Source organism: Halichoerus grypus, chromosome 1, assembly GCF_964656455.1.
Source record: "Halichoerus grypus chromosome 1, mHalGry1.hap1.1, whole genome shotgun sequence".
Lineage (NCBI taxonomy): Eukaryota > Metazoa > Chordata > Mammalia > Carnivora > Phocidae > Halichoerus > Halichoerus grypus.
The window spans coordinates 120,667,715-120,685,079 of NC_135712.1; the positions used below are offsets into that span (position 1 = coordinate 120,667,715).

General features: G+C 40.3%; 1 protein-coding gene and 1 pseudogene across 1 annotated transcript; one reads left to right on the plus strand and one right to left on the minus strand.

The window, feature by feature from the left end:
• Nucleotides 1-4,957: 4,957 nt before the first annotated feature.
• Nucleotides 4,958-5,514, minus strand: LOC118528466 (U6 snRNA-associated Sm-like protein LSm3 pseudogene; annotated as a pseudogene).
• A 5,448-nt stretch (nucleotides 5,515-10,962) lies between these two features.
• On the plus strand, nucleotides 10,963-11,715 carry LOC118528467 (proline-rich protein 23B-like). Its single transcript, XM_036080881.2, has one exon. The coding sequence runs from the start codon at nucleotides 10,963-10,965 to the stop codon at nucleotides 11,713-11,715; it is 753 nt and encodes a 250-aa protein (XP_035936774.1).
• The last annotated feature ends 5,650 nt before the right edge of the window (nucleotides 11,716-17,365 follow it).

Here is a 17,365-nt window from a genome sequence, read left to right on the forward strand (position 1 = left end):
ATGTGTCTGTTGGCCATTTGTATGTTTTCTGTGGAAAAATGTCTGTTCATGTCTCCTGCCCATTTCTTGATTGGATTATTTGTTTTTTGGGTGTTGAGTTTGATAAATTCTTTATAGAACTTGGATACTAGCCCTATCTGATATGTCATTTGCAAATATCTTCTCCCATTCCCTGGGTTGCCTTTTAGTTTTGTTGATTGTTTCCTTTGCTGTGCAGAAGCTTTTTATCTTGATGAAGTCCCAATAGCTCATTTTTGCTTTTGTTTCCATTCCCTTTGGAGACGTGTCTAGCAAGATCTTGAATGCATCCGTTAGATCTAAAACCCAAAATCTAATCTTACATTCAGAAAACTAAATAAAGAAGAGCAAATTAAATCCAAAGAAGAGAAAAAATAAAAATTGAATCAGAGATGAATGAAATAAAAAACAGTGTTGGTCTTTCAAGTAGAAGTTGACTATGGACTCTAGTGCTTAACTACCTTTATTCTAAAATTACTATTGCACATTTTAAATATTTTTCTATATTATTTTCTACTTTCACAGCCATATTTTAATTCTTTATTACAGAAATAAATTCTATTTTGAAAATGAAAAAAAAAACAGGAAATCAATAGAGAAAATCAACAAATCCAAAAGTTGGCTCCTTGAAAAAGCAATAAAATAGATAAATCTTTCTAGCAAGTCTAAGAAGAAAAAGAAAGAAGATACAAATTACTAATATCAGAAACAAAAGAGGAGACAATCATTACAGAGCTCATGGACATTAAAAGAATAACAAAAGAGTATTATAAACAACTCTATGCCCACAAATTTGATGACGGAGATGAAACAAATTCCTTGAAAGACATAATCTGACAAAACTCACAATCTGCCAAACCTGCAAAAAAGAAATAGACTATCTGAATAGGCCTGTATCTATGAAAGAAATCAAATCTATAATTGACCTTCCCAAAATGACAACACTAGGCCCAGATAGGTTCACTGGTGAGTCCTACCAAACATTTAAGTAAGAAATTATACCAATTCTCTATAATTTCTTCTGGAAGATAGAAGCCAAAGAAATACTTCCTAACTCATTTTATGAAGCCAGCATTACCATAATACTAAAACCAGGCAAAGATATTACAAAAAAAGAAAACTACAGACTAATATTCTCATGAATATAAATACAAAAAAATCTCGATTAAAAAAATAGCAAATAACTGGGCGCCTGGGTGGCTCAGATGGTTGGGCGTCTGCCTTCGGCTCAGGTCATGATTCCAGGGTCCTGGGATCGAGTCCCACATCGGGCTCCCTGCTCCTTGGGAGCCTGCTTCTCCCTCTGCCTCTCATTCTCTCTCTCTCTCTCTCTCTCTCATGAATAAATAAAAATTTTTTAAAAAATAGCAAATAAAATCCAACAATGTATAAAAAAAGATTGTACACCATTACAAAGTGGGATTTATCCCAGATATGTAAGTCTGTTTCAACATTTGAAAAATCAATCAATGTAATCCACCACATCAACAAGCTAAAGAAGAATAATTACATCACAATATCGGTAGACAGAATAAAAGCATTTGACAAAATTCAACATCCATTCATGATTTTTTTTAACTCACAGCAAATCAGGAATAGAGAGGAACTTTCTCAACTTAATGAAGAGTTTTGTAGGTATACAAAACCTACAGCTAACATCATAACTGTGGGCTGAAACTAGAAGCTTTCCTGCTAAGGTCAAGAACAAGTTAAGGCTGTTCCTTCTCACCACTCCAATACAACATCATATTGGAAATCCTAGCTAGTGCAATAAGGTAAAAAAATGAAGAAAAAGAAGGAGGAGGAGAAGGATAAGGAGAAGAAGAAGAAGAAAGAAGAAGAAGAAGAAGAAGAAGAAGAAGAAGAAGAAGAAGAAGAAGAAGAAGAAGAAGAAGAAGAAGAAGGAGAAGAAGAAGAAGAAGGAGAAGAAGAAGAAGAAGAAGGAAGAGGAGGAGGAGGAGAAGAAGGAGGAGAAGAAGAAGGAGGAGAAGAAGAAGGAGAAGAAGAAATAATAAAAGGTATACAAATGGAGAAAGAAGAAATAAAACTATCTTTCTTCTCAGATGACATGACTGTCTATGTAGAAAATCCCAAAGAATCAGGGCACCTGGCTGGCCCAGATGGTTAAGCATCTGCCTTGGGCTCAGGTCATGATCCCGGGGTCCTGGGATCAAGCTCCACATCGGGCTCCCTCCTCAGTGGGGAGTCTGCTTCTCCCTCTGCCTCTGCCTCTCCCCCTGCTCATGCTCTGTCTCTCTCTCTATCTGTGTCTCAAATGAATAAATAAAATCTTTTTAAAAAAAAGAATAGACATGCAGATTAATAAAACAGAATAAAGAGCCCCAAATTAGACCCGTATATGGTTAACTGATCTTTGCCAAAGGAGCAAAAGCACACAGTGGAGAAAGCACAGCCCTTCAACAAATGGTGCTGGGACAACTAGACATTAGACATCCATATGCAAAAAGAGACAGAGAGAAGAGGAGCAGGAGGAAGGGCAACAGCATCTAGATGCAGACCTTACACATTGCAAATCATTGTAAATCATTACAATGGTTCACAGACCTAAACATAAAACACAAAACCTATAAAACTCCTAAGACGATAACATGGGAAAAAATCTAGATGACTTTGGGTTTGGTTATGACTTTTTAGATAGAACACTAAAAGTGTAATCCATGAAAAAAATAATTGACAAACTGGACTTCATTGGCATTAAAACTTCTGCTCTCTAAAGACATTATGAAGAGAATGAGAAGATAAGTCACAGAGCAGGAGAATATATTTGCAAAAGACATATCTGATTAAGAACTGTTAGCCAGGGCGCCTGGGTGGCTCAGTCGTTAAGCGTCTGCCTTTGGCTCAGGTCATGATCCCAGAGTCCTGGGATCGAGCCCCGCATCGGGCTCCCTGCTCAGTGGGAGGCCTGCTTCTCCCTCTCCCACTCCCCCTGCTTGTGTTCCCTCTCTCACTGTGTCTCTCTCTGTCAAATAAATAAATAAAAATCTTAAAAAAAAAAACTATTAGCCAAAATATACAATTTTGTATAAAATTACAACTTAAAAACCAACAGGATAATGAACAACCTGACTTAAAAATGGGCAAAATAGCTGAAGAGACACTGCATCAAAGAAAATATACAGATGGAAAATAAGCATATGAAAAGGTGCTTCCAAATCATGTCACCAAAGAAATTAAAACGAGATATCACTACATATCTATTAGAATGGTGAAAATCTAAAAAAAAAAAAACAAAGCAAAAACAAAGAAAATGCAGACAACACCCAGTGACAAAGGCATGGAGCAAAAGGAACACTCATTAATGGTGAAAATGCGAGGTGGTACAGCTACTATGGAATAGTGTGGCAGTTGATTAAAAAACTAAACATACTCTTACCATTATTATCTAGCAGTTGTCCTCCTTATTGTTTATCCAAAGAGCTGTGAACTTATATCCATATAAAAACCTGTACACAGATGTTTATAGCAGCTTTACTCATAGTTGCTGATACTTGGGGGACGCCTGGGTGGCTCAGTCGGTTAAGCGTCTGCCTTCGGCTCAGGTCATGATCTCAGGGTCCTGGGATCGAGTCCCACATTGGGCTCCTTGCTCAGCGAGGAGCCTGCTTCTCCCTCTCCCTCTGCCGCTCCCCCTGCTTGTGCTCTCTCTCTCTCTCTCTCTCTCTCTCAAATAAAGATAAAATCTTTAAAAATTTTTTTAAATATACTAATTGCTGATAGTTGGAAGCAACCAAGATGTCCTTCAGTAGCTGAATTGATAAATAAACTATGGCACATAAGACAATGGAATATTACTCAATACTAAAAACAGGGGCGCCTGGGTGGCTCAGTTGGTTAAGCGACTGCCTTCGGCTCAGGTCGTGATCCTGGAGTCCCAGGATCGAGTCCCGCATCGGGCTCCCTGCTCAGCGGGGGGTCTGCTTCTCCCTCTGACCCTCTTTCCTCTCGTGCTCTCTGTCTCTCATTCTCTCTCAAATAAATAAATAAAAAATCTTTAAAAAAAAAAAAAAAATACTAAAAACAAATGAGTTATCAAGCGGTAAAATGACCTTAAATGCATATTACTAAGTGAAAGAAGCCTATCTGAAAAGGCTGCAAACTATGATTCCAAGTATATAACATTCCAGAAAAGGCAAAATTATGGAGACAGTAAGGAGATCAGATAGATATTGCCAGGGGTTAGGGAGGAGGAGGGCAGAATGAATAAGCAGAGCAGAGGATTGTTAGGGCAATTATTCAGTATGATACCATAATGACGGACATATGTCATTACACATTTGTCAAAACCCACAGAACTGTACAATGCCAAGAGTGAACCCTAATGTACACTATGGATTTTGGGTAATAATGATGTGTCATTGTAGGCTCATCAATTGTAACCAATGTAATACTGGTGCAGAATGTTAATATTTGGGGAGGCTATACACGTGTGAGAGGGGGGTATATGTGAACTGCTCCCACTTTCTGCTCAATTTTGCTGTGAACCTACAACTGCTCTAAAAAATAATATCTATTATTAAGAAATGCCATAAATATATTCTCTCATTTCTTCTCTTAACTTCCTTAAAAGACATAAGACTGTAAAATGCAATAATTATAACATATTATTAGATTCATAATATATATTAATATAATATAGATGAAAGTATAGAATGAAAAAGAGGGAATGGTGTTGTATTAGAGCAACATTTTTTTCACATTAAATTTTTATTTTCTCTCAGTATTATATGTTTTTAAATGACTTTTATTTTTTTAATTTTTTATTGTTATGTTAATCACCATACATTACATTATTAGTTTTTGATGTAGTGTTCCATGATTCATTGTTTGTGTATAACACCCAGTGTAGAGCAACATTTTTGTTTTGTTTTGTTTTGTTTTGTTTTGTTTTGTTTCCTGAAAAAAAGAGTTCTGCATCTTGGTGATCACATTTATTGAAAGGGTTGGAAAAAAATTAAAATGCCCTTTAGCTTAAGAATTTTTTAGTTATCCGCAAATCAACTCGTTTCAGGAGTGGAAGAATCCTTGGTCATTTCTTAATATCAAAATTTACGCAGGTTTCTCTTTTGAATGTCTTCTACATTTAAAGAGGCAATCATACAAAAGCTCCTATATTCCATACATGATAAATTCTTTGTTTCAGCCAATTCTTAATGGAGAGGCAACTAGTACAACACCATCTCCCTGGACAAAAAGCATTGAAATATTCCGTTTTGTTGATTTATATATCTCTTCGTATATTTCCTCATCAATTTCTATAGTAGTCACAGTTTCTTCCACATCTCCCAATATCATATTTAAATGCTGATCGTAAGCATGTAATCTGCCTCGAAGCTCTCTGTCATTTCTCATTTTCACATAAATTCGCTCATCCAGGCTGAGCCTGATGAGATCCAGGGGCTCTTCTACAGTGTTGGTAGTTTGTTGCTGATCCACGTCGTCCACCATGTTTCAAACCCTGCACCCTTTCCCGCCTCTCCGCAACATTTTTATATAGTATTGAAATTAAGTTAGTATTACTCTTAAGCAGACTGTAATAAGTTAAGATGCATATGGTGATCTCTAGATCCCAACCAAACAGCTCAAAATAATATGGTTAAAAAATCAACAGAAAAATTTAAAATGAGACACACACAAAAATATTTACTTAATGCAAAAGAAGTCAAGGAATAACAGAGGAACAAAAAAACACAGAAGCAATCAGATAATAAATATCAAAATGGCAAGTGTAAATTCAACCATATCAATAATTACCATAAATACAAATAGTCTAAACATCCCAATCAAAATGCAGAAATTGTTCCACTGCCTAAAAAAAAAAAAAGCAAGATCCAACTATGTGTTGTCTAAAAGAAACACACTTAAGATTTAAAGAAACAAATGAGTTGAACTGGTAGGAGATATATCATGCAAACAGTAACCAGAAGAGAGCCAGAGAAACTATATTAATATTGAGGAAAAGTAGACTTTAAGACAAGAACTATTATTATAAGAGCTACAGCAATGTTTTTCTAAATAGATCTGAGGCAGGGGAAACAAAAGCAAAAATCAACTATTGGGACTACATCAACATAAAAAGCGGGGCACCTGGGTGGCTCAGTCAGTTAAGTATCCGACTCTTGATTTCTACTCAGGTCATGACCTCAGGGTCCTGGGATGAAGCCCCAGGTTGGCTCCATGCTGTGCATGGAGCCTGCTTAGATTCTCTCTCTCCCTCTCCCTCTGCCTCTCCTCCCAACTCTCCCCCTGAGACATGACACCTGAAAGCAATACATGATCCTGACCTGCATCTTATAGGCAAAAAAAGAAATAAATGCATAAATAAATAACATAAATTTTTTAAAAGGTAGATACAGAGATAGATAAATAGAAGTATATTATAAAAAACATTATTGAGGGGCGCCTGGGTGGCTCAGTTGGTTGGGCAACTGCCTTCGGCTCAGGTCATGATCCTGGAGTCCCTGGATCAAGTCCCGCGTCGGCTCCCTGCTCAGCAGGGAGTCTGCTTCTCCCTCTGACCCTCCCCCCCTCATGTGCTCTCTCTCTCTCTCTCTCTCATGCTCTCTCTCTCAAATAAATAAATAAAATCTTTAAAAAAAACAGTATTGGTACAATGGACAAAACTGGAAAATGGACTGTTAAAGTGTGGCATCAATGCTAAATTCTTCTTAATTTGATAAGTGTACTAAAGATATATAAGAATATTCTTGTTAGGAAATATATACTGAAATATTATGGGGTAAAGAGGCCTAATATATACAACATACTCTCAAATGATTCAAGGAATATATACATTTGTATCTCCTGTGGTCTTTCTGAGAGACAGAGAATATAGAGCAAATGTGGCAAAATGTAAAAAGTTGATGAAGGATAAATGGTAGTTTTTTATATTATTTTTGCAATGCTTCTGTAAATTTGGAAATATTTCAAAACAAAGCATTAAAAAATTAACAAAACAGAAAGAGATTGATACTTCTTTGACATGGACATTAATTTCTGAGCCACGGCCAGTATTATGCTTATTATGCAGGCAAACACCAGCAGCATTCCCACCCAAGTCTAGAAGAAAAAGATACCACTTTCCCACTAGTATTTATCTAGCCAACAAAATTAGAAAAGAGAAAGAAATCAGATGTATAAAACTTCAAAAGAAAAGAAAAGAAGACCATTTGCTGACCATATGATCATAAACCTAGAAAGTAACTAAAAAAAATAAGACAATTTCATAAGAAATCTGAATGCAAAATTAATATACAGAAACCACGGGGAGGATGGCAATGGACTCAGTCTTTGGAGCAGTCCCTGAAGGCAGAGCTGCCATGCCCCCTCCTCTTTCACTACCTGTTGCAAACAATAAAGGCCATTTGTACCTTAAAATTTAAAAAAATAAAATAAATAAGGGGCGCCTGGGCATCGATCAGTTGAGCAGGGGACTGATAACTTCGGCTCAGGTCATGATCTCATGGGTCTTGAGATGGAACCCCCCCCCTCCCCTCCAGGTTCAGCAGGGGAGTCTGCTGGAGATTCTTTCCCTCCATCGCTCCCCTTACTTGGGAGCAGACATGCTCGCTCTCTCGCTCTCTCTCCCCCTCTCTCTCTCAAATAAATAAATAAATCTTAAAATAAATAAATAAATAAAATCTTAAAATTATACACACACACACAAAGAAATCATTGGCATTCACTTACAACAGAGAAACCTAAGCATTTGGTTAAAAAAAAAAACAACTGCAATTTAGCTTCAGCCTTTAAAAGACCAAATACCCAAATAACTACTTTACTGTCAATTTGGGCATTCTTAGAATATTAAGGTATTAATGATTTTATGATAACATAGGCCATGATCATATCTAATCATTGTAATAGCATCAGTCATTGTATAATGCCATTCACCCCTCAGTGATGTGTTCAGGAAATAAAGATATACCAGAATCACCAGAATTACCCTGAGATAAGCAGAAAGTGAATGAGCCACTATAATCATTCTTCTTCAGGCAAAGACAAAGGAGTTGCTGTACAAAAGATATTTGAAGTCGCCTTTTCTTGTACTTACACAAAATTTCCAAACAAGACACAGACACCAGTACTGCATGTTGAAAAAGATCTCTTCATAAAAGACAGAAGAGACCATGTACTTTGCAGATAACAATACCAAGCAGCAGTAAGCTCTAACATATTACAGAAAAATATCCATAACAGTTTGCCATTCCAGGAAGGAAACAAATCCCCTATGTTACGTTTGTAAACACAAAGAAAAGTATCTTACTACATCAGTCCTGGATTGGGGGTTGGTGGGGAGTGGAAGGGACAGCTACCCTGTTCACATTTTTTTGAAAATGTATTCAGGTATTATTACTTATGTAAATAAAATTTTCTTAAAGCCAGTTATGCACTCTAGGAGATAACGTAACAGCCGATGCCAAGACCAGGGTCAGGGCTCAGAGCTCAGGGCCTGGGACTCAAGAGTCTCCAATCAAGCAATGAAGGGGTCAGAGTGCTCTGATGCCCAATGCTGAGGAAATTCTTGAGTCCCACTCACTGATGTCCATCTTGTACCTAACTTCCAGTACCCAGGTTACCTCCACTTTTTTCTTCCAATACAATGTCTCTGTGCCCAACCTGTACCCTGCCCAGAACCTGAAGCAATAGTTGCTAATTCCGCCCCGACAGTGGTTCAAGCATTTTGTGCTGATTGGTCAGGCAGTATTGACTGACACCAAGGAAACCCAATGAGTGGCCCTGACAGTCCCTGGGACTCTTGCAGAAAAGTCAAGTCAGGCAACATGAAAGATACCTGCTCCGGTGCCCAGCAAGCCATTCCTGAACCGTTTGGATATTATGTCATAAAAATACCTGGAAGAGTACTTTCTAACAGATCAGACTCCCTTTTAGGATGATGATCATGATGATAACGATGACGATATTTTTTACCATTCATTCAACGCCTGCTACATGCCAAGCGCTGTTCAAGACGCTGGGGAACAGCGCTGACATTGTCAAGTGTGAAAGACAGATTATAAACATAATAAACAGTAAACAGCTACTATTTACTAAGCACTTACTATGTTCCAACAACATTTTACATACATTATCTCCCAACCACTCTCCGGCTTCCACATTCACCCCGTAACGACTGCAGTTTCCCAGCGGCCCGCACTCCCCCTCGCCCCCTCCCCTCTCTGCACCGAGGCCGCAGAGAGCCCTGTAGACTGTGCCTTGCCCCAGGTCGCACCAACTCACGGAATTTCTCACACAGCCAGGAACACCAGAAACCCGGCCATAACAGCGGATGCCGGCCAGTTGTGCAAGGAAAAACCCTGAATGTAGCCCAGGAAGTTTGACTTTTCTTCATAACTTTGTCACCAACAATCAGGGCCGTGATCGCAGGCATAACCAGCTTGCTACCGGAACCTCTCAGCCGCTAATGAAAACAAACTCAGTGATCTTAAACTTCAGTGTAAAACAAAATTTTTTGGAGGTGCTCACGGAGAATTCCTAGGCCTCATGCTCCAGGAATTCTGATTCAGTGATTCTGGGATGGAGGAAAGCATCTGCATTTTCCACAAATTTTCCAGGGAATGGCAATGCCGCCAAGTCACAGACCACTAGCTTAAATGTCTATTAAGAGAGGTCTGGTTTAAATGTAATTCCATACAAAGGAATGCTATGCAGCCCTAAAAACGAAAATATAAATATGCTATTTCATAAAAAGGTATAAAGTGAGCAATCACGTGGTTAAAAACAGGGGTGGAAGGAAATGTTTTGTTGTCCTCTGTAACCATATTAGGAGTATTACTTATTCCAAAATCAGTCTTGGGTGTTTCTTCCTATTAACACTAGGTAATGAGTTGAGCCACACCTTCCTTTGGCTGCCACAATACACCATGCCAAAGCACCTTTAACCTGACACTCAGGTCAAGGCGCTGACGCTGCATCTTCTTAAGTGGGCCTTGTAGTGTCAGACCCAGTTCTGCTAGTTCCTGGCTTCTGAGCAAACCGATTAACCCTCTGCATGACATCTTCATCATCTGTCAACTGGGTTAAAATAGATATACTTAGTGGTTGTATTTTAGGTCAAACTAAATAAACTCTTACTACTGATGATGGTAGTATAATAATTACTACAGTACGAAACAGATATGTATATAGTATGGTAATAAATTGATCTTGCGGGGCCAGCTATTAACGCACTCAACCCTAATCTCATTTCCCCCTAAACACCTCTGCAATGTTCTAACAGTGGTTTACAACTTCCGAAGAGGCCTAAGGATATGGTCCAAAAACTCTTCCCACTATTCAACTGAAAGAAAAGCACAGGTCATTTCCGGGGCGGGGCTCCAGATGAGGCGGGCCTTACATCTCCCTGTCCTGGTGCAGCTTTCCACTGGCGGGAATTGAAACACAATCAACTTTTCCGATTAAGGTCCTCCTCATCTGAGGCGAGCTCAAGGAAGGTCGAGATCTTGACCCTGGAAGCCAAGCCCTAGAGCGGCACCACTGCTCTGCCTCCTAGAGGCCCATAAAAGTATTTCCTTAACCACGGCCTCGGCTATTGGCCTGCACAGATACCGCGATCTCTACGGGGCGGAGCCTCGGAAGGGGCGGAGCCTAGCGTGACATTTTGCGACTTTGGTTCCGCCGGCGCCACTTGAAAGATCCGCGCAGATCGGTCAGTGTGAGAAACCAGGGATTCGAACGCCCGAGGCTGAGCCCTGCGCCCTTGCTGCGCCACCAGAACCCCAGGACTGCCGGCCTCCCAGGAGGCGCCCCCAGAACTCCAGGCACTCTCTGCGTCGCCCGGCGCCGCGCCCCGCCGCCCCCGGCCGCCTCACCTGTCGTCGAGAGCTGTCACTGCGTGCAGGACCCAGGCCCTCACACCCTCCAACAGGCCCCGGGAGCGCCGCCCGCAGCGCCGTCCAGGTGATGGGCAGCCAGCCCCGCAGCCCCAGCGCCTACCCTGAGCCCTGCTGGGGACCGCCGCCCGGAGGATCCCGCCCTGCCAAGCGCCGCCGAGCCGAGGAGCCTGCGGGCCTGGAAGGCCTGGCGGGGTCCCCGGCCGCCGGCGCACTCACCTCCGTGGTGGTCCTGGCCTCCGGCTGTGCCCTGCAGCTGCTCCTGGACGACGTCGACCTGGTGCTCGAGCCCGAGCCAACGTCGGCCCTGCAAGTGACCCTCGGAGAGCTCACCCTCGTGCTGGTCCCCGAGGCTCTCCTGCGCTCGGGAGGGCAGGGCCACTCGCCTGCCGGCCTGCAACAGGCCGCTTTCCTGAACGCGCCCGGGCACCAAGTCGCCGTCGAGCAGGGATTCTTCTGCGCTCCTGTCCCAGAGATGGCCGCCCAAGAAGAGGCCTACGAGGCAGACGCGGACCCCGAGTTCCTGCCGCCTCGGATGGACCCTGCTACGGGCTCCGTCCCTGGGCTCCGCCCCTGCGCTGGAAGGGTGGCCAGCCCGCACCCGCAGGGCCCCGTACCAGATCCCTGGCCTTGGGCCCCCACCCCCAGTCCAAAGAGACGCTCTCCTCTCCGCTACTTCAACCTGGACGCCCACCTTCTGGAGCCCTTCCCCAACTCGCCACTCCAACCTCTACCTCCCTCTCCGAGTCCAGGTCCCCACGTGCGCCCCCAGCGCCCCCCGGGTGCCTCCCGCAAGGCCCGGAGACGCCTATTCCAGGAATGAACTGCTCCCACAATCCCTTGCCACCCAGTGGGCACCTTAAGACGGTCTTCGAAGAGCCGCTGTGTGTACATTGCACGACCTGCAAGAATCACCAAGCACGAAAAACGGACAGATGCTCCTTTGATGCAAGCTGCATTGCAAAATTTTGGATCAATGGCGAACCGAAACATCCGAAAGGAAATCACCTCAGCAACGAAATGCTGCTGGAAATACAGCGTACTTCCAGAAATCCGAGATGCTGCTCAGGTTATTTTCTCTATAAGGTTATGCTTAAGTAGCTCCATTCTCCCTAGTTTTGCACTTTTTTCTAAAAACCCATCCTTTCCCCAGCACCCTACCACTGCACCTCTTCCTCCAAAATTACAGTAATTACTAAAAAAAAATTTTTTTCTTAATGGGTTTTGCCCCCAGTGTCCGTGCTAGTTTATGACAACCTTGCCATTTTGACTTTTGGGGGGCTGTAGATGCTTTTGGGGAATCTAACAAATAGGTGTATGTGGACAAATGTTTGTTGGATACAAAACAAACGTAGAATGAGGAGCGATGATCATGTGCCCTCCTTTTTTTAATGAGAAGGTTATCAAATGTTTTAACTATATTGCTTGGTTGGGGGATCTTTCCCAAAAGAACCAACTCTTTTGCATCATTTTCTTCCAATATATTTTTACTATAATTCTCCAGTGCTGGAAAAGTTTATAATTCTAAAGACTCTGTGTTTTGATAGTTCTAAGATCCTGAATATATTTTGTACATTGTAACTGGCATATAGAAATAATTTGTTATGTTGTTCTGGTATCCAGAAAAATTATTTAATTTATTTAATGGCTTGTCTGTAGATTATCTTGCTTAACTAATAAATGCAATATGTCCAAAATAATGGGAATATTGTCTTTTTTTGACAAGCCTCTTACATTTTATTTTTCCTTGATCTAAGTTTATTTTCATTTTTTTATTTTTCATTATGTTCAGTTAGCCAACATATAGTACATCATAAGTTTTTGTTGTAATGTCAATGATTCATTAGTTGCATAAAACACCCAGTGTTCATCCCAACACGTGCTCTCCTTAATACCCATCACCCGGTCACCCCATCCTCCTAACCCCCTCCCTTCTGTAACCCTCAGTTTGTGTCCTTGATTTGTGTGTGTGTGTGTGTGTGTGCATGGTTGGTAGATAGCCCTTATCCTATTGAAGAAGTTAGTTTTGAGTCTTTCTAATCATGAAAAATCTTGGACTTCTGTTTTGTCTATTTTGACTGACTACAAAGACTTTCTCAAATTATTATAAATGTTGACAGTTAATTGTGTGTTTACATAAAATAGCTGCATGGAACCTTTGGGTCACTGGGTACATACAGAAACCTGCCAACAGAGCAAATGGGACCAGGCTTGAGGCTTCAGGGATCTTAAAAATTGGATGCCCTCCTGAGGACTTGAGAAGAGAAAGTAGAAAGGGAAAGACAGTAACTGCTGGGTCACCTTAAGGGTTTTTAATGTTAAATTTTAACACAAACTTTTCTGTATGCATAGATGACTTTTGTACTTCCTTATTTAATCTATTAATGTGATGATGTGCACCTCCTAAAAAGGTAATATCTTTGCCTTTCTGCTATTCCACATTATTTGATACAATTCTAATTCTACCTTCGGTTCCTTTTCCTTGTTTTTAGTTTTGTTTTGTTTTTACAAACAACCATATATAAACAACTTCTAATTTTAAAATATATTTTGCCAGGTTTGCCTTATATTTATAACAAAATAAATTATTCATGATAAAGCTAATGTCAACAAGATACTCATTTTTTCTGTTGAACATTATTATTATTATTTAGATTTGCCAACATACTTTGCCAGTGTCTTTGCTCACCTTCCGTTCTTGCATTCCACTCCTTCATTCCATCCTCGTTTTTCTTCTTACCAAGGTATGCTCTTTAAAATTCTTTCAGCTGTGGCCTGTGTGTAAATCTTAGTTTTGCATGTCTGCAAATATTTCAGTTACACCCTCAAACCTGTGTAATATTCTAGTGAGAGATGGAATTCTAAAATAATTAGGGGCACCTGGGTGACTTAGTCAGTTGGGCGACCAACTCTTGATCTCATCTTGGGTCTTGATCTCATCTTGGGTCTTGATCTCAGGGTTGTGAGTTTAAGTCCCATGTTTAGCTCCATGCCCTGATGGGTTCCACACTGGGAATGAAGCCTACTTTAAAATAAAATAAAATAAAATAAAATAAAATAATGCCTATACTTTCTCACTACTTTAAAGATATTGCTCTAGGGCCGCCTGGGTGGCTCAGTCGGTTAAGCGTCTGCCTTCAGCTCAGGTCATGATCCCAGGGTCCTGGGGACCGAGCCCCACATTGGGGTCCCTGCTCGGCGGGGAGCCTGCTTCTCCCTCTGTCTGCCGCTCCCCCTGCTGTGCTGTCTGTGTCAAATACATAAAATCTTAAAAGAAAAAGAGATATTACTCTATCATTTGCCTTGCCATTTATTGTCACAGTTGAGAAGCCTTCTGTCATTTGTATTGCCATTCCTTTGCAGAGGTTCTGTTTACAATTTACTATTTTTCTTGACCTTGATATTCTACAGTGTCAACGTGATGTGTTTAGGGGGAGAAATTTTGCTTGCTGCAACTCAATGAGCTTTTTAAATCTGAAGAATTAACTTTAAAAAAAAAAATCTCAGAATGAGTATCTCTTGGACCACTGAATCCCTCTCCAATATCTGTAACTTCCAATAGATAAAGGGTGATGCTGCTTAATCAATACTCTTAACCTTGCATCTCTTAGTATCTATATTCTGTTTTTGTGGCCTTTATGATAACCCACTTTCTGTCTTACAATTCACTGATTCTGTCCTTTTCTTTTTTCAAAATTCTGTTTATGTTCTTTATAAGACAGTGTACATTTCAAATACTGCATTTTTCCTTTTCAAGACTTCCAATTGCTTGTTTTTTAATATATCTACCTGCCCTTCTTTCACAACTTTTAATCAATGTCATATAAACTTTTCTTATTTAATGGAAATCTCCTCCTTTATCTCTAGAAGAACTAAGCATTCTTATTTTAAATTATGTATCAATTAGCCCAATAATTCCATTTCCTCAGGCATAAAATCTCCAATTATTTGGCAGCTATTGAGATTGATTTCCTTCTGAGTAAAGAAGTCTTGTTTTGGAGACACATTTCGGGTTCTTCTGTTTGTTTTGATTTGATTTGCTTTTTCAAATTTTTATTCAAATTCTAGTTAGCTGGGGCGCCTGGGTGGCTCAGTTGTTAAGCATCTGCCTTCAGCTCAGGTCATGATCCCAGGGTCCTGGGATCGAGCCCCGCATGGGGCTCCCTGCTCAGCAGGAGGCCTGCTTCTCCCTCTCCCACTCCCCCTGCTTGTGTTCCACCTCTCACTGTGTCTCTCTCTGTCAAATAAATAAAATCTTTAAAAAAATAAATAAATAAAAATAAATTCTATGGCAAAAATGGACAGGGAAAGAAATAACAAATGTTGGGAGAGGTTGTGGAGAAAGGGGAACCCTCTTACACTGTTGGTGGGAATGCAAGTTGGTACAGCCACTTTGGAAAACAGTGTGGAGGTTCCTCAAAAAATTAAAAATAGAGCTACCCTATGACCCAGCAATTGCACTACTGGGTATTTACCCCAAAGACACAGATGTAGTGAAAAGAAGGGCCATATGCACCCCAATGTTCATAGCAGCAACATCTGCAATAGCCAAACTGTGGAAAGAGCCAAGATGCCCTTCAACAGATGAATGGATAAAGAAGATGTGGTCCATATATACAATGGAATATTACTCAGCCATCAGAAAGGATGAATACCCAACTTTTACATCAACATGGATGGGACTGGAGGAGATTATGCTAAGTGAAATAAGTCAAGCAGAGAAAGTCAATTATCATACGGTTTCACTTATTTGTGGAACATAAGGAATAGCATGGAGGACATTAGGAGAAGGAAGGGAAAAATGAAGGGGGGGAATTGGAGGGAGAGATGAACCATGAGAGACTATGGACTCTGAGAAACAAACAGGGCTTTAGAGGGGAGGAGGGGAGGAGGGGAGGGGGGATTGGTTAGCCCAGTGATGGGTATTAAGGAGGGCACATACTGCATGGAGCACTGGGTGTTATACGAAAACAATGGATTGTGGATCACCACATCAAAAACTAATGATGTATTGTACGGTGACTAACATAATATAATAAAATTTTTTAAAACTAATAAATAAATTCTAGTTAGTTAACATATAGTGTAATATTGGTTTCAGGAGTAGAATTTAGTGAATCATCACTTACGTACAACACCCAGGGCTCATCACAACACTCACCCTCTTTTATACCCATCAGCCCATCCCCTACCCACCTCCCCTCCAGCAACCCTGTTTGTTCCCTATAGTTAGGAGTCTCTATGGTTTGCCTCCCTCTCTCTTTTTTTTCCTTTCCCCTATGTTCATCAGTTTTGCCTCCTAAATTCTCCATATGAGTGAAATCATATGGTATTTATCTTTCTCTGACTGACTTGTTTCACTTAGCATAATACACTCTAGCTCTATCCACATCATTGCAGATGGCAGGATTTCATTCTTCTTGATGGCTGGGTAATATTCCTTTATATATATACATATATATATATATTCCTTTATATATATATATATATTCCTTTATATATATATATTCCTTTATATATATATATTCCTTTATATATATATATATTCCTTTATATATATATATATTCCTTTATATATATATATATTCCTTTATATATATATATATATTCCTTTATATATATATATTCCTCACATCTTTATCCATTCATAGTGAATGGACATCTGGACTCTTTCCATAATTTGGCTATTGTTGATAATGCTTCTATAAACATTGGGGTGCATGTATCCCTTCAAATCTGTATTTTTGTATCCTTTGGATAAATACCTTGTAGTGCAATTGCTGGATCATAGGGTAGTTCTATTTTTAACTTTTTGAGGAACCTCCACACTGTTTTCCGGAGTGGCTGCACCAGTTTGCATTCCCACCAACAGTGTAAGAGGGTTCCCCTTTCTCTGCATCCTAACCAACATCTGTTGTTTTCTGTGTTGTTTATTTTAGCCATTCTGACAGGTGTGAGGTGGTAGCCCATTGTGGTTTTGATTTGTATTTCCCTGATGATGAGTGATGTGGAGCATTGTTTCATGTGTCTATTAGCCATCTGGATGTCTTCTTTGGAAAAATGTCTATTCGTGTCTTCTGCCTATTTCTTAACTGGATTATTTGTTTTTTGGATGTTGAGTTTGATAAGGTCTTTAAAGATTTTTGGATACTAACCCTTTATCAGATATGTCATTTGCAAATATCTTCTTCCATTCTGTAGGCTGCCTTGTAGTTTTGTTGATTGTTTCCTTCACCGTGCAGAAGTTTATTATCTTGAAGTCCCAGTAGTTCATTTTTTGCCTTTGTTTCCCTTACTTCCAGAGATGTGTCTAGTAAGAAGTTGCTATGGCCGAGGTCAAAAAGGTTCTGCCTGTGTTCTCCTCTAGGATTTTTTTTTCAAAGATTTTATTTATTTATTTGACAGAGAGAGACACAGCAAGAGAGGGAACACAAGCAGGGGGAGTGGGAGAGGGAGAAGCAGGCTCTGCTGAG